Here is a 25,743-nt window from a genome sequence, read left to right as displayed (position 1 = left end):
AACAGAAGAAGAAGTAGGCTAGCTAGTCGTTACAAGAATATTATAGTTTTAACAGCTGAAATTATAGTTGGGATAGTAATAGCAGTAGCAGATGTAGCCTATCATTGAGTGCGTTTACTCGGCTTTAGTAGGATTCAATGTGTTGATTGAATGAAACATACAGCAGTAGGGCCGATACAGGAAGAGACGGCGACACTTTGTTGCAGAAGGATGATAGTGCAAGTTTTGTCCGTGGAGCATACAACAATTAATAAAAAGAATCATGTAGACGCGTTTATTGAGTAATGGCATAACTAATTACACATGTAAACGGAGTAATCGTATTATTGGCATAAACCGACAATTGCTAGTAATCGGGTTTCTCATGGTCAAGTAAACACACTCAGTGGTAGGGATGCGTATTGATAAGATTTTAACGATTCCGACTCCTTCTCAATTCCTGCTTATCGATTTGATTCCTTATCGATTCTCTTATCAATTCTCCCCTCTACAGCCAACTAGGTCTGTGCGTCCTGCACCCCCCCACACACACACTCGTTCTAAACGAATTTCTCAAACTGGCTTTGACTGGCTCTGAAATGAGCTAATACCTACCACCTCTAGGCCTCTTCAGGCCTCTGTTCAAAACAAAATCTAGTCGGAGATAGAAACTTTCAGTTTCCTTGTGTTCAAGCTTCTATTACTCAACACCAGTAGGACTTTCAGGGGTCCTAACAACAGTGGAAATAACTTCAGTGTCACCTTTCAAAAGAGACCATTTACATGCATGTACTCCAAATGGTTCAACAACAGCTTTCAATGTACTTTGGGTACGTTGTTTAGGCGTTTTCAGGCACATTTAACAGGACTATTAAAAGGTTAAACAATTAAACTGCTAAGTTTAATAATGGATTAAAAATCGATATGCTCAGTTTAATAATGGGACACGCGTTTGGTAAATGTTTTCTGATAACACACGCCGCCCCGATAACGTGAAATGATCAATAAGATCAATACTAATGGGAGACGAATGCCGGAGATAAAATGTATGCTTCAAACGACGGGACAGAAGATAACTAGATTGACTACACACAATAAAGGCAAATTGCTTCACACAGTAACAAGTGGTTGTGATCACTTTTGAGCAGTTTAGCTCTACGTTAGATAGTTAGAGATGAAGCGCGAACGTTAGCTGCGCTGCTGCATGCATCGAACACATGACGTTCCAGTAACTTCAATCCATGCTGTGTGTTCAAATGCTTCTTCATATTTGTAGTATTTCCTCCCTTCGACGAAATAGACTTTTTACACACGTAACAAGTGGCGTTGTTGTCATTTTGTCGTGTGAAATACAACCAAACTTTAGAACGCTTCTTCCTAGTTGCCATGTTTGCTGCAGTCTGTCTGAATAAACTATAAAAGTTCGCACATGCGCAGCGGCACAGAGAATCATTAACAGAATCGTTAAGTAATTTTTCCAAGGAATCGATTCACTGGGAACCGGTTCTAAACAAGAACCGGTTCTTGATACCCATCCCTACTTAGTGGCGTAGTAGAATAAAACAGTTCCATTAGAAATAGTAGTAAAAGAGATATTAGCAGCACCTGCAGAGTCACCTCTTGTAAATTGTATCAGGTTGAAATACCATCAAACTCTGTCTTGTGACTCCACTAATCAGCTAATACCAATCACCTGTGTGAGAGACTGAGTGGTGCGTGTCTGTTGTTGCCACGGTGATGGTGCAGCTATGATTGCTAACGCGCTGAGGGCAGAGAATAACATAAATGTAGCTAGAATCCACACCTCAAACAAGTTAATCTAGACGCAAAACTATACGTACAATCCAAAAAATAAGGATATTTTCCGAGACCCAAGACTCTGCCGAAACCAGAGATGTCCTTTATATGTCTGTGCGGTCAGAAATACGACTCTACTGGCAGTTTCAAAATCTTGTTCTTTTTGCTTTCTCTGACGAATTTGTCACCAGATTTGCATTGGACTCTATGGGGCCAGAGTTGGACTTTGTCTCGCTTTCGTGGGGCTCTGAACAAATGTGTACGTCTGTTGGATTCCACAGACAACTGTCTACGACCAGCACAAAATTAGTTATCTATTGATCCAAAAACGAAGCATGAAGAGCGAAAATTGTGGCAATGCTGGCAAACTATAAATATTTTTTCAACGACATCCGAAGCTCCCCTCCACTCTAAGCGTTTCAGTCTGCACTCTAGGCTTTCTCGTACACACCCATGTAAATCTCAGAAACGGCTTGAAAAATTCATGAAACATAATCAGTGATATTGAAAAAAGTTGAATAGATATCAAAAAGCTGATTTTTTTAAAAATAGTTTCGGGTTTTTTCAACATTTTAAAGTTTAAATGGTGGCTCTAGCTGAAAGATTGAGGAAGAAGAAGGATTTGGAAGTTGAAGAAGTTTTAAGACGTTTGAGAGGATTTGAAAACAAACTCCATTGGAAAACCATGTTAAAAATATTATGAATATTAATTTATATTAATTCAAACATAAGAGGTAGAAAGCTGAAAAGTCACAGCAGTCATGGCCTGAAACTGTTGAATTATTTGATAGCTGAACGGTTTTAATAGCTGAAGATTTGAGGGCGCTGAAAGGTGTCAAGGAAGAAATAGAAGAAGAAGAAGTTGAATAAAGATTCAAGGAATAATACTTGGAATGCTGAAGCAGCATTCCAACAATTATTATGAGTCACACACGGGATGTCCCAAGATATCATGAGACAAAGGAATCACTTAATAAAGGCAAACAAATCAATAGTTATTGGCCAAAACAAATTTTTGCTTCCTAAACATTCTCAAGAGTTGTTCTCAACTTGTGATTATATCAGAGTATCAGTTTGGCACGGGCGAATGTGTAAAGCATTATTTTAGCATTAGAAATTAATTAGATTTCCTTTATTTCAATCATTTTTGAAGATATTAATTTGCCTTCTCACATGGGAACATGATGTAGTGTCTTCCACGTGACATACCAAGTTTGGTGTTGATATTTGAAAGATTTGCTGAGATTTGACCAACTTCCTGTTTGGTTGCTTTGTTGACGATTTTGATTGGATGTACCGGACAAACGGTTTTGAAATTCAAAAATCTGTTGAAGAATTCAGTGAGGGTTGCTCTGACGATGATACCTGCCAATTCTGGGGAAGATTGGACACAAATTGTAGGAGAAGTAGTGAAAAAACGTGTTTCCTAAATCTTTATTGTACCAAAAAATCCAATATGGCGGCTGTTATAGGTTCTTGAGGCTTTTTTGTTCCTCATGAGAAATAAGGCATATCTAATGAATTTCAGAATTTTGGGACAAATGGGATGCAAATGGCATCACTTTGTAAATGGACTATTGGGGCGTGGCCATAGCGCCACCTATGGATAATGGTGCGTCATTTGTGGTGTGGTAGTTACTTCTGGCCTATACTATCAATGTTTCAGGATTTTGACAACTTTTTCTAAAATGCATTACCATCAAGATCCACAAGGGCCTTCATTTCAAGCCAAGGAATGAGTGGGGGCTTGGTCAGCCCACAATTGCCTGAAATGTTGTGTATGCGTCTCGCCAAGCTTGCGCGTGTGTCAAGGGAAAGGCTGAGTGTGTGAGAATATGGAGCGCACGTGCTGAGGAGCAGGGGAGACATTTCATTGGAAATTTCGTTAGCAATTAGCCAAGCATGCATGTTTCAAATATTCACAAAAAATCGACCTCCGGTAGGAGGGAACCTATTGTTATTGTTGGTATTCTTATTATTATTTTTCTTCTCCTTGCGCCCCAATATCTCAAAAAGTCCCTGGTCATAAATTTTCTAATTTGGCACATTGATACTACATCCAAGTGGGTACCCCCACACCAAATATGGGCCACATCGGACCATAGGGGGCGCCACAGGCCACGCCCAAAAGTCCGATTTTCAAAGTGATGGCATTTCCACCCCATTGCTCCAATTCTTCTGAAACTCGGTGTGCATGCCTCATTTTTCTTGAGGAACAAAAAAGCCTCAAGGACCCATAAGGTCCGCCATGATGGATTTTCCTGTACTGTGATAATTTGGGAAAACCTTCAAAATTCCTCTTCTCTTGAACCAAAGGTGAAATTGACTTGAAATTTGGTACAGATATGTATCATTGACGTATTTAAAAGAATTACTTAAGGCAATTGAATCAAGTCCAAAATGGCTGAAATGGGTGTATTTATGTAAATGTCCACATTGCCTCAATATGTTTGTGTCACTAAATCAAATGTATTTTTGAAGGATGGTTCAAACCTAATAAGCTTTAAGGTGACATGCCTCTGAAGTACCATGCAAAGTTACACCTTGATATGTCAAAATATGACTGAATTACAGCTGTTTGAACTTGGACCAAATCTGACAATGCTCGCCATTGGAGAAACAGCTTTTTTTAATTATCCAGTTATTGAACTTTGTGTATTCCATGCCTGGGAATGGCTCAATTGGCTGAGATGTTGTGCTGGTAATCAAGGTTCAATACCAGTCAGAGGCATAGTTTTTAAGTTTTTATTCTGACCAAACGGTTTCTAGTCTCCCGATAAATCCTCCGGTTGTAAAACATAGCAATGCGTGTTTATTTGAGCCCATCACAACACTCTGATCATCTGTTTAGCGAGACTGTGTAAACCACTGCAAAACAAGCCAGGTTCACCACAGTAGCTAGATACTTGTAGTCTATGCATGGTAGAGATAACTCTAATGGTTATCTCTAATGAAGTAAATTGATTGTTCAGGTGGATCCCTTGCCTGTTGCACAAATTCATTTCAGTAACCCGGAAGTCAGGTGGCTGAGCGGTTAGGGAGTTGGGCTAGTAATCTGAAGGTTACCGGTTCGATTCCTGGCTCTGCCAAATGACGGTGTGTCCTTGGGCAAGGCACTTCACTCTACTTGCCTCAGGGAGAATGTCCCTGTACTTACTGTAAGTCGCTCTGGATAAGAGCGTCTGCTAAATGTAAATGTAAAATGTAACCTAAGCCAGGACACATTCCCACTGATGCTAGGCATGATTTAAAATTCCCTTCCATGACAAGTTATGGCACTCCAAACAACCTGTTTAAAAAACCATGAAAAAGTTATTCTTTACAGCAGCAACCCAGTCATCGCCGTTGTCCCGTTTTTATAGGAAATGTACAAGCAGTTTCAACTTAGGCTGAATCTAACAACGCTTACCACAGGAGAAACAGCTTACTTTTTTATACAGTAGCTGAACATGACAATATTCAACACTGAGAATAGCTCAATGGGCTGGGGTGGTGACCTGTAAAGTATCAGGTTGTAGGTTGGAATCCAGCCATAGTCTTTTGGCCTGTCATAATTTTGATTATCTGTTTAGTTCAACAGGATGACATCTTTCTGAAGTACCACAAACAATTTCACCTTGGTATGTCAAAATATGATTGAATTAAAGCTGTTTCAACGTTGGCTGAATCTAACAACGCTTAACACAGGAGAAACACCTTACTTTTTTATACAGTAACTGAACATGACAATATTCAACACTGAGAATAGCTCAATGGGCTAGCATGGTGACCTGTAAAGTATAAGGTAGTTGGTTGGAATCCAGCCATTATCTTTTGGCCTGTCATCATTTTGATCTGTTTAGTTGAACAGGATGACATCATTCTGAAATACCATGCACAATTTCATGCAATTTCACCTTGAAATGTCAACCATTTCTTAACTTTTGTCCCAAAGCTGACCAAAGCTAATACTCTGCCCTTTCTATTCATACAATCTCAACAGTTGGTGTGTAGCAGAGAGGATAGAGGGACTGACTTTTGTAACCTTATGCTCATGAGTTCAAATCCCCATTCAGCCTGTTGTTGGCCAAACATTAAGTAGTTTTGCTCCCTTGTTGTCCAACTCTCGATCTTCTACAGTGTACATGTTTATAATATTTTGCCATTTTACGGAGGAACCCGCATCGCTGCTTGCAGCTATATTTTATCTTGGTTCCATATTAGTTAATAGTATTAAATTTGGTGTTAATGTAGAACTACCTATTACTTCCTGCATAGCTAGTCGTTAACAACGGACCATTATTCTAAAGTGTTACCTCGTTTCATTATAAAAGGTACATGGCCCCAGTCTCTATGTCACCGAGGACAGCAATGTAGCCGTATTTCCGAGTACTTACAGCCCTTTGGACCTCTTAGTTAGGGGGCATTACGAGGTGCACGGCGAGAGTATTAGTATGGAGGACTCATCTAGTGCTAAATACATCTATAATTACATTGAAGTGAGGTTCCAGTGCGGCCATGGTGTCGATACCGTAACAAATTACTCACTGTTTGTGAATCTTCTGCAAACTTAGCAGGTTCAACACATGAAGAACTCAATAATGTCCAGGTCACAAAAACAAAATTTAGAAATTAAGTTTGTTCCGTGACCAGTTTTTTGTTTCGTTTTTTTGTTGTTTTGGTTTCTCAATTGAATAACGAAAGACCGAATGATACCCTGATTTCCACTGACCGAACTTGATTTGGAAATGTTTTATGTGTTCGACATTGTGGCTGGATGGACCGATCGGCGAGAGTTGCCACTAGAAGTAGGCGAAGAGTTGAAAACGGAGCCGCCAAGTCAGACGTTTTCTGCTTCCCGTGGTTTGCTGCGTTTACGTTAGTCATCATGGCCAATCAAGCACTGTTTACTCACTTTATTGCTGACAAACTTGACACGATATCAAATCAAAATATGTAATGAAATTGTACTGTTTGGTCTGGATTTGAGCATTAGCGGATCTGCAGGTGTCAGAGTAAACACAAAATACACCCTGGTTGTCGTGTGTGAGTCTGGTCAATCATGAAATAGCTGTGTCGTCATCAGAACTTGCAGTTGTTCTGCAGAAGGTGTGCTGGCTGACACAGCTGGCAGCTATCGAATGGCACTTGTTTGTGGTACACGTCACAGTGATGTGGAGTCGGTGTCACACATCCCTGGTTTAAAAACCCAGTCAGTTGGTTCTAACGGGGAAACTCTTTTGCTTTCCCCCACATGGACAGACACTTTGTTCATGCATACCTTACTTAGTTTAGCATACCTCTCATTTTGTCCTGTTTCATGTGAGTATGTATTTGTTTGGTGTTGTGTCCCTGTACAGCCTGCATGTTTTGTTTATACCTGTGTCCCTGGATAAAGTTTTTTTGTATGCCCAAGTCGCCGTTGGTATACACAACCAGCAGGAAAACTTTGTCTAAAAACACTAGCTAGAACTGAGCGGACAACCCACTGTATTTTTGTATAGGTTAGTAGTCAACTAAGTGGTTCTTGAGGCAAGCAAGTTCAGTTTAGGGGTGTTTTGGACTACCGTATTTTTTGGATTTTTTTTTTTTCTTGTGGTGGTGCGGTTTATATTTCTATGCAGCTTATAGCTCGTTTTTTTTACAAAACAACAGTAAAAAACTTTTTTCATGAATGCCATTTAAATATTAGTTAATTCCCAGGCAATAGAAAACATACATTACGCACTTACTTTGGTTTTCGTACGTAGTTTCGAATGATCCGTCCCCAAACAGCATGTTGAGCAGACCTCATCTTGGTCAAACTCAAATTGAAAGGGCTTACGTATGTAAATTAATCCATGCTGATTTTTATGTTAATGTATCCCACTAAAAATGTGCAAGTGCATCCTGTTTCCACTGATCATCCCTGAGATGTTTGTACAACTTGATTGGAGTCCACCCATGGTAAATTCAGTTGATTGGACATGATTTGGAAATGCACACATCTGTTTATATAATGTCCCACAGTTGACAGTGCATGCCAGAGCACAAACCAAGCCACGAAGTCCAAGGAATTGTCTGTACACCTCCGAGACAGGATTGTATCGAGGCACAGATCAGAGGAAGGGTACAGAAAAATGTCTGCAGCATTGAAGGTCCCAATGAGCATAGTGGCCTCCATCATCCGTAATTGGAAGAAGTTTGGAACCACCAGGACTCTTCCTAGAGTTGCCAGACGGAAACCACTCCTCAGTAAAAGGCACATGACAGCAGGTCTGTAGTTTGCAAAGAGGCACCTGAAGGACTCTCGGACCATGAGAAACAAAATTCTATGGTCTGATGAAACAAAGATTGAACTCTTTGGCCTGAATGCCAAGCGTCATGTCTGGAGGACACCAGGCACCCCGCTCATCACCTGGCCAATACCATCCTTACATTGAAGCATTGTGGTGGCAGCATCATGCTGTGGGGATGTTTATCAGCGGCAGGAACTGGGAGACTAGTCAGGATCGAGGGAAGATGAATGCAGCAATATACCGAGACATCCTTGCTGAAAACCTGCTCCAGAGCGCTCTGGACCTCAGACTGGGGTGAAGGTTCATATTCCAACAGGACAACTACCCTAAGCACACAGCCAAGATAATAAAGGAGTGGCTCAGCCAGAGCCCAGACTTGAAACCGATTGAATATCTCTGGAGAGATCTGAAAATGGCTGTGTACCGATGCTCCCAATCCAACCTGATGGAGCTTGAGAGGTCCTGCAAAGCAGAATGGAAAAAACTGCCCAAAAATAGATGTGCCAAGCTTGTAGCATCATACTCAAAAAGACTTGAGGCTGTAATTGCTGCCAAAGGTGCTTCAACAAAGTATTGAGCAAAGGCTGTGAATACTTACATTTAGTCTTTTTTTTTTTTTACTTATGTACATGTTGTATTTTAGTTAAATCTATAAAAAATGTTAAACAAAACTTTTTCACTTTGTCATTGTGGCAATTTTGAGGGGAAAAATGAATTTTATCCATTTTAGAAAAAGGCTAACATAGCAAATTGTGGGAAAATGAAGAGCTGTGAATACTTTCTGGATGTATTATAAACATGTTTGTGCGTGTATTTAAATTCCTTTGATATTGATAGTCTTTCATTAATTTTGTCTTTGAAATGAGTGGTTCACTTCATACAATTTCCCAATGCAGGAGCTTGAATTGTGTTTCCTTTTAAGATAATGGCAGAAATTGAACCAGCTTTGCCTCCTAAAGGAATATATTAAAAACTACTTTGAACACTGCCAGTCAGATTTAAACTGTCCTTTTTATTCTCATTCATTGACAATTAGATCATTCAAATTACTACACTTGGTTAATGAATGGAACACCATGCTAATAATATGTAGCACAAATACAACATTAGAGGGAAGAAAATAAAGCAAAAATTCAGATTTTGTGAATTAATTAATTTGACAGACTTTGATAATACGAACACCGTCGACCAACTCCTATTGTTACTAACTACAGTATTAGAGTCAGCCTAATGCATTTACATTTACATTTACATTTATTCATTTAGCAGACGCTTTTATCCAAAGCGACTTCCAAGAGAGAGCTTTACAAAGTGCATAGGTCACTGATCATAACAACAAGATAGCCAAAAAACATGCATTGCACATATTCAAATTGCAATCCAATAATTAAATGTTTTGTAACCACAATCTCTTAGAACGTTTAATGTACAAAAAGCGCCCAGGCAGCTTGAGACCATTGTTAAAGCTTGCTCTCTGGCACTGCCAAATAGATTTATGTTGCATTTCAGAAGCATATGAAAGGATACTGATTTCATTTGAAGGACCTGCCACTGCCATACAGTCTTTTAATATATGTTAACCAATTTATAACCATGTCATAGTCAAGTCATATCCTTTTCCTTTACGGATGGATTAACTTTCCTACTACCTGCCCCCAGTGTACATTATGTGTATTAAATCACTGACCACAATAGGATACTGGATCAAATCATCTATCATATTAGAAAAGTTTTTTATGAGGACAAAATTGTTGTAACAATGACATTTTGTTTCTTGGTCCCAGTTGCTCCAACCATCCATGAGACGAAGAGCCATGCGGTAGGGCTAGGTCGCACTGCTCTGCTGAGGTGTGAAGCTGCATCTGTTCCTGTCCCAACATTTGAGTGGTACAAGGGAGAGAAAAGGTGAGACCCTACTCCTTTCACATTTAATTTTGTATTTATTTTTTTATCCGGAAGGGAAAGTAATTTGCACCTTATTGCATGTTTACATAACACTATTGTAACCCAGGTTAAAAAGAAATATGATTTAGTTAATAAATAAGTGAATAAATAGTATTAAAACTTACCTGAGTAAAATTATAGTAGTTATAAAATCCATGATTTAATCTGATTAAAATGTTATCCTGGTACTTTAAGATACTGCTGTTGTATCAATCAGAACTAGAGAGGGTACAATTTCTGGGGAAATTGTAGGGTGTGCTTGCTTGCGTCGGTTGCACAGGGGTCCGTTTTTGGATGACATTTTTACAACTGATATTTCTGTATATTTTATATAAAAATGCATACTTGTTATTTATAAAGATTACATAGATTTAAAAGATTTTTTTGGCTGCTCATTTACAACTGAAAATACGAGTGAAGTGTAGAATGAAATAGATGTCTTCTCATTTCCCCTGCAAGAGGCAGCCTCATCGTTGAATCAAAACGAATACATTTGGCAGACCGGTGTAAAAATTGACCTAATCTCTATGACTTAAACGTCCTTTTAAGTTTTTCCCTTCTCGTGATATTTTAAGGCATTTAGCCTACTCATATTGCATTCATTCATGAATAAAGAACCCCCTTTGAAGATTATTCTATGACGTTACCGGCAATAGAAGATGGAATCGCGATTCAAACAGTACCATCTGCTAACTGAAAATATGCCCCCAAAAACGTAAATAAGCTTGACATTTATTTAGTGGAAAATCGCTCATTCATAAAAAGCTCACTGGTAGCGATCATTGTCAGTAACAACGCAAAATGCGATATAGCCCTGTGTGGAGAATCTGCCCCGGTAAATTGTACTACTACGGTACAGTAGTAGACTACTGCTGTGTTAGTCTTGGTAGCGATTGCGTTGGTTGAATTGGATTTAACGTTCCGTTGTACGGTTTAGGCTGAAATTAATTATTTTCATGAACAGATTGGCAACGTTTAGGCTGTGGCAATGAAGTTAAGGTTAATAGTTAGATAGACTTTTGATTAAGTAAGGGGAGTGCCGAACATGTTCTGTCGCCGTTTGACTTCCTACAGCTGTGTAGATGTTTTTGTAGTGTCTCGCGTAGGCTACAGCATTGCAGTGAGCAACACTGGTTTGAAACCACAGGTAATGATAATTTCACCCACAAATCGTTTAGTTGTAATGTAATGTCATAATAAATCCTATAACGAAAATGTATTTGTGAGGAATGTTTATTTTAAAGATTGAAAACAGATGCATCATAGACCACTGTAGTATGTGTTGCCCGGGCAACAGAGGCTAATGTCATGATGCTAATGCTTCAGTGAAATAGTAGACTACCGTTTCCAAAAGTAGATGTGGGCCTACTTCCTTAATAATATGAGCTAATATTGTACATTACATTTCATAATTGTGTTTCACATCACAAAGTAAAATGAGTAAATAGTTATCACCCTGGCCTCTTTGCTTGTGGCGTTTCTGCAGCTGCCTTGCAGTAAAGCTATAGTTAGCCTAGCTATCCCCCAAGTTAACAGATGTGAAACGAATGTTCTGCTACAGGTAGTCACGCGTGTTTTCGTGACGCAGTGACGTTAGTAACGTCAGTGACTGTGGCTAGCAAATTAGCCACCGTTAGCTTCACTTTTCGCCACAAAAACTTAACTGAAGCCTAAACCATGCAACGGAACGTAAATTCCAATAGAAGCAACTCAATCGCTACCAAGACGAAACTTTTGACACCGCCGTTGTGTATGTAGTCCAAATATTGACTGAGTTTTAGGGGGGCGAAAATAAATAATAAAGAAATAAAGAAATAAATATATATGTGAGAGAACAAAGGTTGTGCTCTCGCCGAAGGCTTGAGCACACCCAATAACTGTAGCTCTTCCTGTGGCGGGAAGAACGTAGTTGCAAGAGATTGAAGACAGCGATATAGAAGAAAGACGCTTGTTTGAAACCAGTGAGCTAAATAACTTAAAGACTGGATTTGTATTATTGTAAGCTTTTATTTTATTTTCTAAAAGTGTTTTGAGTTGTGTTCTGTCTACGTCGGTAGACTGTGGTTATTTTGGCATTAGTTATTAAGTTATTGAGAGATACCGAGAAATCGCGTGGAGCTAAGCATCCATGCAGCTGCATCCATGCTAGCATCCTAGCTCCATGCTTGCAGAAGAATAGATGGCGAGCCTTCCCAGCCAGTAACCGCACTGAACTGAATCCTGTTACATCGGAGGAAAGCACCTGCTGTCACAAGCATCAATCCTTTCGTCCAACGAATGGTAGGACTGACAGAAACCTTCATTACTTCAACTAGAAGTTCGCGGGAACGTTGGATTTCGTGGTAAGAGTGACCATCTCAGATCGACGGACTGTTTCTACCTCAAGTGGAATTCACGAACTGCACAACGTGGTCGTAAGAAAGAATCCGTCTGAACTGGTATTGACCTTCCGAGCAGTGAACGGGACTGCACCCGTCTACATCAAGTCTCTCCTGCAGCCTTACACCCCCACCCGCCACCTACGGTCTTCTTCAGACAACCGCCTGGTGGTCCCACCGCTCAAGACCGCCCGGTCCCAACACAAGCTTTTCTCCTGTCTGGCCCCCCAGTGGTGGAATCAACTCCCCACCTCCATCAGAGACACTGACTGTCTCTCCACCTTCAAGAAAAGGCTCAAGACGCACTTGTTCCGGGAGTACAACAGTACTTAGGAACGGTTCGCTTGACCCGATGTTAGTTTCCTCAAGGATCACAATGACTCTTGCTTAGAGACTTGTTGCTCTTGTGGTTAGTGGTAACTGATTTAAATTTTTGTTCTCGCTGTGATATATTGTTTTATTACTGTTGCTTGCTTTTTTCCACAGGTACACTTGCACTTATAGCTGTTCATGTTGTTTAATTGTAACTTGTTTAACTACATGCTCTTATGGTTCTTCCCTTTGGCACTTACTTTGGTTGTTCACAATGTGTGCTTCATGTTTTGGCTACTCGCAATGTTTTTTGGCTATCTTGTTGTTATGATCAGTGACCTATGCACTTTGTAAAGCTCTCTCTTGGAAGTCGCTTTGGATAAAAGCGTCTGCTAAATGAATAAATGTAAATGTAAATGTAAACTTGTTAACGAGCCAGTTACCACATACTGAACTGAATATACACCATTACATTCACAGTATGTTTAGAATGTGTTCTTTTGATATTTAAATGTTATACTTGAAATATGATTAGTGTGTTTGCTGAAAGCAAAAACACTTGTTATTCTGCATACTTATATATTTTTTTGTGTGTTTGCTGAAAGAAAAAACACTATTGTTATTCTGCATACTTATTATTGGGTGTGCTTGCCTTCGGCAAGGGCACAACCTGTGTTCTCTCACATATATTTCTTTATGTATTAGTTTGTTTGCTGCAAGCAAAAACACTATTGTTTTGTTATTCTGCATACTTATTATTAATTTTCCTCCCGGACACGTTTTTTTGCTCGCCTACTAGTTTCACACCGTTTAAGCTAGAAACACTGTTCAAACTTAATTTGATAAAGTCTGAACTGCTTTAGTGTGCTATTACTTTTCTCATTGATAACTTGATAAGTTTTTAAGATATTGAAGTTTAAAGTGCAATTTTTTTTAAATAGGTTTCAATGGTGCAGAATGTTCAATTCAAATTCCATTGTGACAGAATTGTTTCTCACCGTGTAAATTTTTCAGAATCAGAATCAGAATGGGATTTATTCGCCATGAAAGTTTGCACAGACAAGGAATTTGCTTTGGCAGGAAGGTGCATACAATAAACATATAGGGACCTAAAATTTAAATATGTGGACTATATACTAAGGGTACATAAACTAGCAGTACTAAGTGGAATTAGAATAAAATAAAATATACAATAACATATAAGTTGCCGTAATTTACAATATAAAAATACAAATATTACAAAAAATACAAATGTACAAGATACAATTTTGTAATGCAGTGCAAAAAGCAGTGTGTTTTAAGCAGGAAGTCATTAGTCAGTGTGGTCCCTTGGCCTTGTTGAAGAGGCCAACAGTGAAAGGGAAGAAACTGTTTTTTTGGCGTGAGGTATTGGTCCTGATGGACCGCAGCCTTATGCCGGAGGGGAGTGACTGAAACAGGGAGTGTCCAGGGTGGGAGGAGTTTTTACACTGTTCAACACTTTCCTGCCTGAATATGCAGACTTTTTCAAATAATAGACCTGAACTGTTTATACCATTTTGAAGACAAGATGTAGGGCTTTCTAATGATGTAAATATTTATATGATTATGTGAGGCAAATCATCCTTTATCAAGACGATTTCACGGAGCCATTCTGACAAAAATCTTCTCCGTCTGCATTACTTTTTTTAACCACTTTCAATACAAGATAGAGGACAGGTTACAGTGTATGAAATGTGCGTAATTTTGTGGTGAATTCGGAACAGCTGACAGATTTAAGATAGACTATTTTGTTTAAAAGTTATGATCACTGAAGTGATGAGTGGAAACACAATTCCAAGCTAGCGCGATGGCTCTCCATAATTAAAAACGGTTCTACTTTTTTGCACAATCGACCAAATTGGCCAAACAAGGTATGTACATTGAGCTTAAAGTGTACATAATCTAGCTAGATCATTTTTCTTTTAGCAAGTTTCACAGAAATCTGCAAAAATCGAGGCTCAACACTGTCATACCTGACCGTCACGAACAGCCAAACCGGGGTCACGAAAGTGTTTCCTGCAGCTGGCGTTAGTCCTACGAACAAAGGCTTCGTAACTGAAAGGTTTTTAATTTTAGTTGACGATATTGAACACAGATGTTAAGAAACTTATCTTTACTCTAAATATCTTATCCGTTTTCAATTTGAAGCAGTAAATCTAACACAGTAGGAATTCTCCAACGACATCCGCTCGCTCCGCTTTGACTAACAAATATGTTCTCTCAGTCCACCATACATTAGACGAGCACTTTCAATACAAGATACAGGCCATGTTAGAGTTGATATATACATAATTTTGTGGGCAATGTAGAACAGCAGACATATTCGAAATATGATCTTTTGTTTTAAAGTTATTGCCATTTTAGCTTAGCCTGGCTCTGCCCTCCTACGTACTTCCGCTCAATTTTGATTTTGCTTCTGTACTAGGTCTGGCCATGAGGTAAGTAAGTCAGATGTCTCCGGTTAATTTTCTACCAGCCAATCAGTGAACAAAGGGAGTGGCTGAGAACAATGACGTTGATGTTGTGTGCTAGTTTGTGTTGTAGTTCCGTAATGGCGTCGGAGAACGATGCGAGCGAAGCCATTCGGTCCGTTGTGGCAACACTGCCGAATATCCATAAGCTAAAGCCAGAGCAAGAACAAGTTTTGCTGAGTTTTGTTGGTGGCCATGATGTTGTGGCCCTCCTCCCCACGGGGTTCGGGAACAGTTAAATTTTCCAGCTATGGCAGCTAGCTGTGTTACAGTAGTGGTGAAAGAATTGGCGAACGCTAGCGATTGGTTATGGCAGATCAGAGTGAATCTGGGCAGATCCAATAGTTTTAAACTTCAACAGAGTACCCGCCTACAAGGAAGTCAACGCTTGTCAATGGAGCGAGGCCAGACTCTCTGTACAAATGAAATGTACGAGAGTCTGGTTAGGACCAGGCTAATTCTAGCTGCCATAGAACGGCGAAACCAGGTCACATAGCTAGCTACGTCTATCGTTCGTTACCTACAAACAAATGCTTCTTAACAGTATTTACTTTTTATTGGCGATATTGACAACAGAGGTTAAGGAACTTAACACTACGTCACACAACTGTCAAATGCTCAACTGCGCATGTCGGATGCAAAAGACAAACTTCTCCCGGGTATAATACACTTGGAGTGTCGATCAGGTTATCATATATCTATGGCCACTGGATTTCAGGGCTTGACATTAACTTTTTGAGGCACTTGTCTTTGGACAAGTACATTTACGTTTCATTTGTCGATGCACAAAAGTCACTTGACCCCGATACCTTTAAATAGCCTGACCAAGTGATCGGGCAAAACTAGCGTGGCTAACGGAGGTCACTTTCTCAGGCAAATGACGAATGAAGCAGGCTTATTTAAAGAAATCCGAGATGCTGGCTATCTTCAGCAGGCTCGTATCTACAAAAGTCAGTCCTCCGTGACGTTTTTAGTGTAGAATGGAGTGAAATACAACATTGTGCACACTGCCAGTGAGCGACCAGACTGAGGCAAACAACGTCAAAACAGTGTAACAGGGACGCAGTCTCACTCACATTGCCAGTTTTACACAAATCACAAAAATAATCGGACCAGCTGGCTAAAAGCAGAATTCCCATATCTCTTGAAAGCTGCCTTGCTCGACTTTTTAGGTGTAGAATTGACTGTAAAGCTGTAAAATTATGAACTTTGTGACATGACTTGAAGACATGGCTGCCGCTAAGACTATGCGGTCTACCGGGCAACATTCTCACTCAAATTTCAAGACTTTCGTAACCCAAATCAAAATTCTGATGTGACAGATCAATGGGGAATCGCTTTCTCTCTTAAAGACTGTCCTCCTCAACCTTTTTGGTCTTTTTAAATCAAACTATTTGTATAATCCGTGTACTTCTCTAGCCATTATAAAAGCTATCCTTTCCCGTTTTTTTTCTTTCTTTTTTCGGCGCATCCCGAATGTTTACAAACAAATAATTGGTCTATATGATCCGCTGGCTAGATGTAACATGACCTTATCTACTACCCACAATAGTTCAGCCTTATTGCAGCAGTAGCAGCAACATTTTAATCAGAGTTGGAGTAGCTTTTGCTTTTTTTTTATTTAAAAGTATAAAAAAACTCACCAGGGACTACTCCAACATCGGCAACCCTGCACTATGGATTATTATTTTGAATCTTTAAATTAAGTGTTTGAACAGGACTGGGTGTGCAGGCACACATGATTAGTTTCTCCTCCATGTTGATACTGAAACCTAGATTCTAGGTTAGAAATGTTGACAATGACCAACGGTTGCTACGTTACAAGAAACAAGGAACCAATCCGATTGGCCAACGCTCTTCACTGTTCCACTGTTCAAACTTTTTTCTGTTTCTACGTCTTTCAATTATTAATACTTTTCAGAATGTTTTTTTTTTTTCGACAAGAAACATCACACAGACAAGGAATTTACTGTGGCAGGAAGGTGCACACATTAAACATATAAGAATCTTAAATAAGAAGTGTACAAGTCTAACTCATACTAAGGGGCTAAAAATGTAAAAGATTTAGAATGAAATAAAATATAAAATGGCTATAGTACAAATAGGGCAACCGTGCAATATGGCAAGGTGTCTTATGCAGATAAAGTGATAAGTGGTCAAGTTAGTGTGAGTCCTTGGCCTTGTTGAAGAGGCCAGCAGCGGATGGGAAGAAACTGTTTGTGCGGCGTGAGGTTTTGGTCCTGATGGACCGTAGCCTTCTGCCGGAGGGGAGTGGCTGAAACAGTTTGTCCAGTTTGTCCAGGCTGGGAGGAGTCGGCCACAATCTTCCTTGCTCGCCTCAGGGTCCTCGAGGTGTGCAGGCCCTCGAGGGTAGGCAGATTGCAGCCGATCACCTTCTCAGCAGTGCGGATGATACGCTGCAGTCTGCTCTTGTCCTTGGCAGTGGCAAAATTGTACCAGATGGTGATAGAGGTGAGGATGGACTCAATGATGGCTGTGTAAAAGTGCACCATCATTGTCTTTGGCAGGTTGAATTTCTTCAGCTGCCGTAGGAAGTACATCCTCTGTTGTGCTTTCTTGGTGAGGGAGCTGATGTTCAGTTCCCACTTGAGGTCCTGGGAGAGGATAGTGCACAGGAAGCGGAAGGACTCCACAGGGTTGACTGAGGAGTCGCACAGGGTGATGGGGGTTACTGTCTTAAGAGCATTGAGCTCTAACATAACGCTTTAACATTTATGAAATTAAATAAGATACCCTTTTCATCACTCTTTTTAATCCTTTTTCAACCGTAAGAAAATATTGCAATGCATAACAATGACAGATTTACTTTTAACACTGTCTCACCATTTTGGTTTCAAAGCAACACTTTTTTTCACCTTCATACTGCTGACATACTTTTGTCTGCTATATTGATAACTGTTATGCAATATATTCTTCATCACTATATTTTAACCTTTTTCTGTTTCTCAGTCTTTCATTCTTTAATACTTTTAACGCTTAAAATTTTATGAAAGTCAATAAGATATTATTTTCATCACTCTTTGTTCTCCTTTTTAAACAGTAAGAAAATATTGCGATGCATAACAATGACAGATATACTTTGATGTACTTTTAAAGCACATACCTCTTTTAAAATCTTTGTAAAACCTTCATTATTCAAGCCATCTAAACAAAATCGTTTCAAATGCATTCAGCAAAAACACACATTTTCTTCAGGAAATGTACCTTTCTAGTTTTGATTGTATGCATATTATTTTCCCTATGTATGTTGGTGAAGCATATGTTTGTGTCATGCTAATGCTATTATATTGGTGAAGCATATGGTTGTGTTATGCTAATGCTATCTCAATGGTTTAGCTGAGATGTAACTTAGGAAAGTAAACTAGATGTTTAAATAGGCCTAATTCAATATAAATTGATAACTTAATAGAACTTATTAGAATTCATAAATAAAGTTAATTCAAATAGAAAGTAAACAATAATTCCAAGTTTACTGTTTAAAAAACAATTTAAACAGAAGTAAAATTAGGAATTGATAAAACCATTTTTTTTTTTAATCTTTTCGTTTCCTAAAAGAAAAAGATTGAGCTTGAATTTAATTCATTTGAAGATGTGTATGTAACGTGTGTTATTTTAATTGTATTGTAAATGTGTCATATGGTACCAATTCTTTATTCCATCTAAATAACTAATTTCTTTTCTATTTTTATATAAAAGAAGCCGGCATTTCAATTCATTCTATGGTCTATGGTGTGTTTACTATATTAATATTTCCTTTGTTTAACTATATTATTGCTCCTACGAACCTCGACTCTGATCCTCTTTACCTACTTAACTTGCAACTAGTAGTAAGTGTTACACTATCCACTGGTTTAATAATTCTCAGCACATACTGTATTTCAATCAGTGTAGAGTCAAGTGCTGGTTCTTGAATTTGAAAACCAAATTATACCCTGTTACCCATAATGTATCCATCCACCCCTAGAGAGCACAGTTTCAATCATCAGTTCTCACTGTGCTAATTGTAATAACAAGGTTGATTCAATTGATAAGAATGGCTAAAGAGGAATTTTGTATTCCTCCAAATTCTTTCATCATCATTTATTACTTGTATTGTTTTTATTGATTTGATGTAAAGCACCTTGAGCTGCAATTCTTCTATGAAATGGGCTACACTTTAAAAAAAAAAAAAAGGATTAAATTACAGTACTTTTCTGAAATACAGAGGAAATACAGATAGAAAGACAATGCCAAAATGTAAATTTTGATATTTACATTAAAAGTACAGCAAAATATAGTTACTTAAAAATACACTAACATTTTTTTTTTTTTTTTTTTACAAATATTAATAACATTTTCACCAAAATGTTCTGTTAAAACACATAATTTCACTTTATCAAAACTATTTTAGCTATTTTAACAGTTATTTTGCAGGAGATATATATGCTTCTGTTACCCAGAAAGCCCCGCAGCAAACTCAAAAGCTACAGTTTGGAGTTTTGTTGTTGTGTTCGTTCTGTTTTGATTGTGTAATGTGATGGTCTATAGTTTTAATAAATTAAGTGTTCACCCTGAGTGTGAATGTTGTCCAGTTAGATGGCGATCTAACCTGTCTTATAAGACAACTGTGAGGAGAGCAATATTACTCTCCAATTCGTACAGCTTGCCGGCGCTACAGTTGTAAATATCTGGATACTGATTACAGCATCCGGATGCTGTATGTCGTGCACACGACTAGTTTTGCATGAACATGTAGAAACTGCAAGTGGCAGCTCGGATCTACGATTGATTCGAGAGACCACAGATAGAGTGCGGCTAGTTTGGTTTGTTAAACGTTTTAGATCAACACTTGTATTATTGTTTTTGTTGATTTTATGTAAAGCACTTTGAGCTGCAATTCTTGTATGAAAAGTGCTATATAAATAAAGTCTTACTTACTTACTTACTTACTTAAATTGTGATATCTTGTTTTGGCTTTATTGAATATTTGTATTTATTGAAAATTCTTTATCTTTACATCGAAGTTTAATTAATAAAAGTAGTATTTAGCGGTAAAGAACAGCCTGTAATGTAATATCACAGATATATCTTGTAAATTTGGTACTGGAACGTGTCATAACATGGGTTTATAATGTGAATGTACACAACGTACACATGTTTGTACAATTACAAATCGTTTTTTTCCCCGCAAATCTGGTTTATTCAGGATAATAGTACACATTTCAAATTAGAAATGCAGTTTTTTTACAGAGAAGTTCAATTAATAAAAGTCATATTTAATCTTTAATCTGGCGTCCCAGCTGCCAGATTGTTCCTGTTTTTTTACAATGTTTTTTTTACAGTGAATGAGAGCAACTCGCATCAAGTCAAGCAAGCTCACTCAAAAAGCAACTGCACAGTTGAGATATATCTTAACTTAAATTGTATTGTATTGATTGACCAATTCATATTTAGATTAGACTGTACTGTAACAATTGTTTGATACACAATTTAGACTGTGTGATGGGGAGTCTATGAAGCATCCGCCATAGGAACAAAGTTATTAACAGCCAACTGGTTTACAAATGAGTATATACTAGCATGTAGGTCACCTCTCCTCCCTCCCTCAGTGATTTTCTGAAGAGGGTTATTTAAGCTCTGTAGAGATCTGTTGAGGATGGTAAACACTTTCTTACTCCTTGACTCGGCATGTTGACATTCTAGAGAAAATAAGCAGCATTATTTGTCTTCTATTGCGTTTCAGGATTAACAAGGGTCAAGGCATTGACATCAAGAACCTCAGCTCCAGATCAGTGCTCACTATGACCAACATGACAGAGGATCGCTATGGTAACTACACGTGTGTAGCCGTCAACAAGCTGGGGACAGCCAACACCAGTGTCCCTCTCATTCGTAAGTAGACAAAGTATTTTTTCAGTATAGCTAGCCTTGACTCTACTCTTGAAAGTCACAGAGTTTGCAGTGTTTTGGAAATGCACATCTATCCAAGATGGCGCTGATGATGGCTGCCTCGGTTGCTAGGTGCGCTCTGTATTGTCTTGTTTTGTCTGTTAATTCAGTGTTCTGCCAAGATTTCTGGGGTTCTCTAACAAGAGAAGTACTTCTAAACATCAGGACTACAACTCCTGTGGATTTATTTCCCACTTTTCTGCTTCCAGCGGCAGATTTAGTGGGAATTCTAGCCAGTGCAGCGCTAGGCTTTGCCCATGCAGTGAAACGCTGAAGAAGGGGAAAGCGAGCGGGAGCGCTAGTTCGGCTACGCAGACGTGGAATCCGAACAGTGCTTCCAAGTTTTTTCCTCTCCAACATACGTTCACTGTGCAATAAAATGGACGAACTTCAGCTACTGATGGTGAAAAACAGAGACTTTCTTTCATCTTCGATTTTGTGCTTCACGGAGACATGGCTTTGCGATTTGATCCCGGACACCGCATTACATCTGGCAGGCTTTCAACTCGTGAGAGCTGACCGGGACACTGGACTCTCCGGCAAAACCAAAGGCGGTGGTATTTGTTTCTACATCAATAGTGGCTGGTGTGTAGATGTGACAGTGATTCTACAACATTATTCTCCGGATCTGGAATCATTTTTTATAAACTGTAAACCTTTTTACTCGCCAAGAGAATTTGCGTCACTCATTTTGGTCAGAGTCTACATGGCGCCGGGTCCACAGGTTAAAGAGGCCCAATGCATGCTCGCCGACCAGATTCTGAGTGTGGAGCGAGCAAACCCGGATTCCCTTGTTAGCGTACTCGGCGACTTTAAAAAAGGTAATCTCAGCCACGAACTCCCTAAAACAGAGCCCCCCACTCTGAACTCTGAACAAGTTCTACTGTAGATTTGAAAGACAATTGGACTGTCCTGATCTACCCCCTCCCACCCAAGAGGCCTCCCCCTCTACAGTGACGACTCTCTCCATTCAGGAGAGTGAAGTTAACAGACTTTTCAAGAGGGAGAACCACCGCAAAGCAGCTGGGCCGGACTCTGTCTCTCCTGCCACCCTCAAGCACTGCGCTGACCAGCTGTCTCCGGTGTTTACCAACATCTTTAACACCTCCCTAGAGATATGCCATGTGCCAGCCTGTCTCAAGTCCTCCACCATCATCCCTGTGCCCAAAAAGCCAAGGCCAACAGGACTCAATGACTACAGACCCGTCGCCCTGACACCTCAAATCCATCACCGACCTTTTCATGGACCCACTGCAGTTTGACTACGGAGCCAACAGGTCGGTGGATGACGCCATTAACATGGCCCTCCACTTCACCCTACAGCACCTGGACTCCCCAGCATCCTACGCCAGGATCCTGTTTGTGGATTTCAGCTCTGCCTTCAGCACCATCATCCCCGCCCTGCTTCAGGACAAGCTCTCCCAGCTGAACGTGCCCGACTCCACCTGCAGGTGGATCACAGACCTGCAGGTGGATCACAGACTTTCTGTCTGACAGGAAGCAGTGCGTCAAGCTGGGAACACAACTCTCTGACTCCCGGTCCATCAGCACCGGATCTCCTCAGGGCTGCGTCCTTTCCCCTCTGCTCTTCTCCCTGTACACCAACAGTTGCACCTCCAGTCATCCGTCTGTCAAACTTCTGAAGTTTGCGGACGACACCACCCTCATTGGGCTCATCTCTGACGGGGACGAGTCTGATTATAGGTGGGAAGCTGACAACCTGGTGACTTGGTGCAGCCAGAACAACTTAGAGCTCAATGCTCTTAAGACAATGGAGATGGTTGTGGACTTCAGGAAGAATACAGCCCCACTCACCCCCATTACCCTGTGCGACTCCCCAGTCAACACTGTGGAGTCCTTCCGCTTCCTGGGCACCATCCTCTCCCAGGACCTCAAGTGGGAACTGAACATCAGCTCCCTCACCAAAAAAGCACAACAGAGGATGTACTTCCTACGGCAGCTGAAGAAATTAAACCTGCCAAAGACAATGATGGTGCACTTCTACACAGCCATCATTGAGTCCATCCTCACCTCTTCCATTACCATCTGGTACGCTGCTGCCACTGCCAAGGACAAGAGCAGACTGCAGCGTATCATCCGCACTGCTGAGAAGGTGATCGGCTGCAATCTGCCTACCTTCGAGGACCTGCATACCTCGAGGACCCTGAGGCGTGCGAGGAAGATTGTGGCCGACCCCTCCCACCCTGGCCACTCCCTGTTCCAGCTACTCCCCTCCGGCAGAAGTCTGCGGTCCATCAAGACCAAAACCTCACGCCATAAGAACAGTTTCTTTCCATCTGCTACTGGCCTCTTCAACAAGGCCAAGGACTCCCATTGACATTCATTCATTATTTAACCCAGTATCTGATTGCACTATTGCACTATGTTGACCACTCATGCTGCTCATTCTTATTCTTATTCTTATTTTTATATATATTTTATTCTTAGATTGTTTAGTTCTTAGGAATAGTTAAACTTCTGTACCTTTACTTAATTTAAGATTCGTATATGTTTAGTGTTTACACCTCCCTGCCACAGTAAATTCTGTGTTTGTATAACATACATGGCGAATAAACCGAATTCTGATTCTGAATATGTGACCAGTCCGTTTGTGATACACTGATTCTATGAAATGTTGTCAATGTATTTGTTCTCTGGTTTTATCTGCCAATTGCTCTGTGTGCGTGTGTTTGTGTACATTTCAAGAGGACAGAAGGCGATGTTGTTAGACAAGGACTTATAAGATGAGCTGTTATTTATATGTAATTTAACAATATTTTTCCTTGATGTACATTGGCTAGGAAACATGAACAGGTTTTTCAATTGCTTACTAGGCTGTGCTTTCGGCTCTTAATATTGGTCTGTCCTCATCACACCAGTCCCTGCCATTAAAGATAAATGTACTATAGATAGTGCATGTTGTCAAGGGTGAGCTTGAGTCTCCTGTTTGTGAATGCACAAATAACAACATTAATAAACTTTCTATGACAGCTCTCTTGTGACACTGTTGAGATCATTTCTTTCTCAAATTCTCTGTTTTTATTACTTTTGCTCTTCTCTGTGCTTTACGTTTACATTTAGTCATTTAGCAGATGCTCTTATCCAGATCGACTTACAGTAAGTACAGGGACATTTAGTCATTTAGCAGACGCTCTTATCCAGAGGGACATTCTCCCCTGAGGCAAGTAGGGTGAAGTGCGATGCCCAAGGACACAACGTCATTTGGCATGGCATCGAACTGGCAACCTTCAGATTACTAGCCCGCATCCCTAACCGCTCAGCCACCTGACTCACGCTTTCTTCATGATCCACATGAATCTTCTAATAAAAAATGACAAGCAATCTGTGCAGCCTGCCTACTGGAATGGGAAATCATCACGTGACATGGAATAGCTTTTCAGTCAATATAGTTTGATGAGCCAGGTGCATTTTAAATGGAAACAATAGATCGTTGATGTTCTGTGGCGAAGAAATTGTAGATTTTTCTTTCTTTGTAGTATTGACACTGCTAAATGGTTGACTGTTTTGGTTTGCTTGTTACAATCACACCAAGTGCCATTTTTCAAGATCATTTGCAACCCACATTTCATCTAGGGTTGAGCAGAAGTTCTTTAGTTTTATACTAACTGCCATAGAAGCAATATAATATGGTTAATGTAAAATAAAGGAAAATATTTAAAGCAATATTATTTTTAAGATCAGAGTCAGATTCAGATTCCAAAGGGGTCTAATATTGGTTATTTTCCCTCACCTTGTGTACAGCACTTCAATAAGAAAATTGTATTGAAGGAGTTCCTCATCGCTTAACAAACAGGCTTTAAAGCAGAACATTTGCTTGTGTTTTGAAAGAGGAAATAATAGGTTGTCTCAGATTTGTATCTGCTTTGTCATTGATTTCCTATCTGTCCTGTTTTGTCCTACAGATTTTGGACAAGCTTCTCATGAAAACATTTGAAATGTACTGTTTTGAATCATTACCATTACCAGCTTTTTTTCATTTTCCTATTCATAGATACAATAAATTGTCTCTTCAATTTTTTTGATAACTCATCTAACTTATCCCTTAATGTAGCTCTAATTTTCAGCCCACCTTGTCATAAAGCTGAAAGGGCTTCTCTGTCTATGTCACCGTACCTTACTCCCATTGCTTAGGGCTAAGATGAGAAAAGACCAAAAGGTAGTGAAATGAAACTCTTCTACTGCTAAATCCTGCAGGCATGTGTGCTAGTGGAATGATGAATGTCTTGTCCCATTCGTTGTGATTATCAATCACAGCTTGAAAGAATGTCATCTCTTTGTGGGCCCTTAGTCCAAATGTGCTTTTGTTGTTTTTGTTGTTGCCAGGCAATGTGCCTTTGATCGTATACAAGTCAAAGTAATTTTGAGGATCGGCAAAAAACTTAACCCTTGTGTTGTCTTAGGCCGTGTTCACACTTGACTTATTCTTTCAGAAAAAAGCGCTGCCTTCAACGCCTTTTTAAAAAAGCGGCCGCCTTTTAAAAACTTCAAAAAAAAAGCACTGCGCCCGACGCCTTTTTTAGTTACATTTTCTTAACTTTTCTAAAAAGCGCTGGGTGACTTCAAGCGCCTTTCTGACAGCTGACCAATCAGGACGAGGAGAGTAGGTACGCGTGT

The 25,743-nt window shown here is 39.7% G+C and overlaps 1 protein-coding gene across 2 annotated transcripts in view; it reads left to right on the top strand.

Moving 5' to 3' along the window:
* Positions 1-25,743, top strand: part of negr1 (neuronal growth regulator 1) — a 202,339-nt gene that overhangs the window by 120,770 nt on the left and 55,826 nt on the right. For both annotated transcript variants that reach the window (XM_067230073.1, XM_067230072.1), the window contains exons 5-6: positions 9,818-9,938; positions 20,903-21,051. In XM_067230073.1, coding sequence (XP_067086174.1) covers positions 9,818-9,938; positions 20,903-21,051 — 270 coding nt within the window. The remainder of the gene's footprint in view (positions 1-9,817; positions 9,939-20,902; positions 21,052-25,743) is intronic.

This window comes from Osmerus mordax, chromosome 26 (assembly GCF_038355195.1).
Source record: "Osmerus mordax isolate fOsmMor3 chromosome 26, fOsmMor3.pri, whole genome shotgun sequence".
Taxonomy (NCBI): Eukaryota; Metazoa; Chordata; class Actinopteri; order Osmeriformes; family Osmeridae; genus Osmerus; species Osmerus mordax.
The sequence above is the reverse complement of the archived record's forward strand: the minus strand, read 5'-3'. Positions and strand labels throughout refer to the sequence as shown.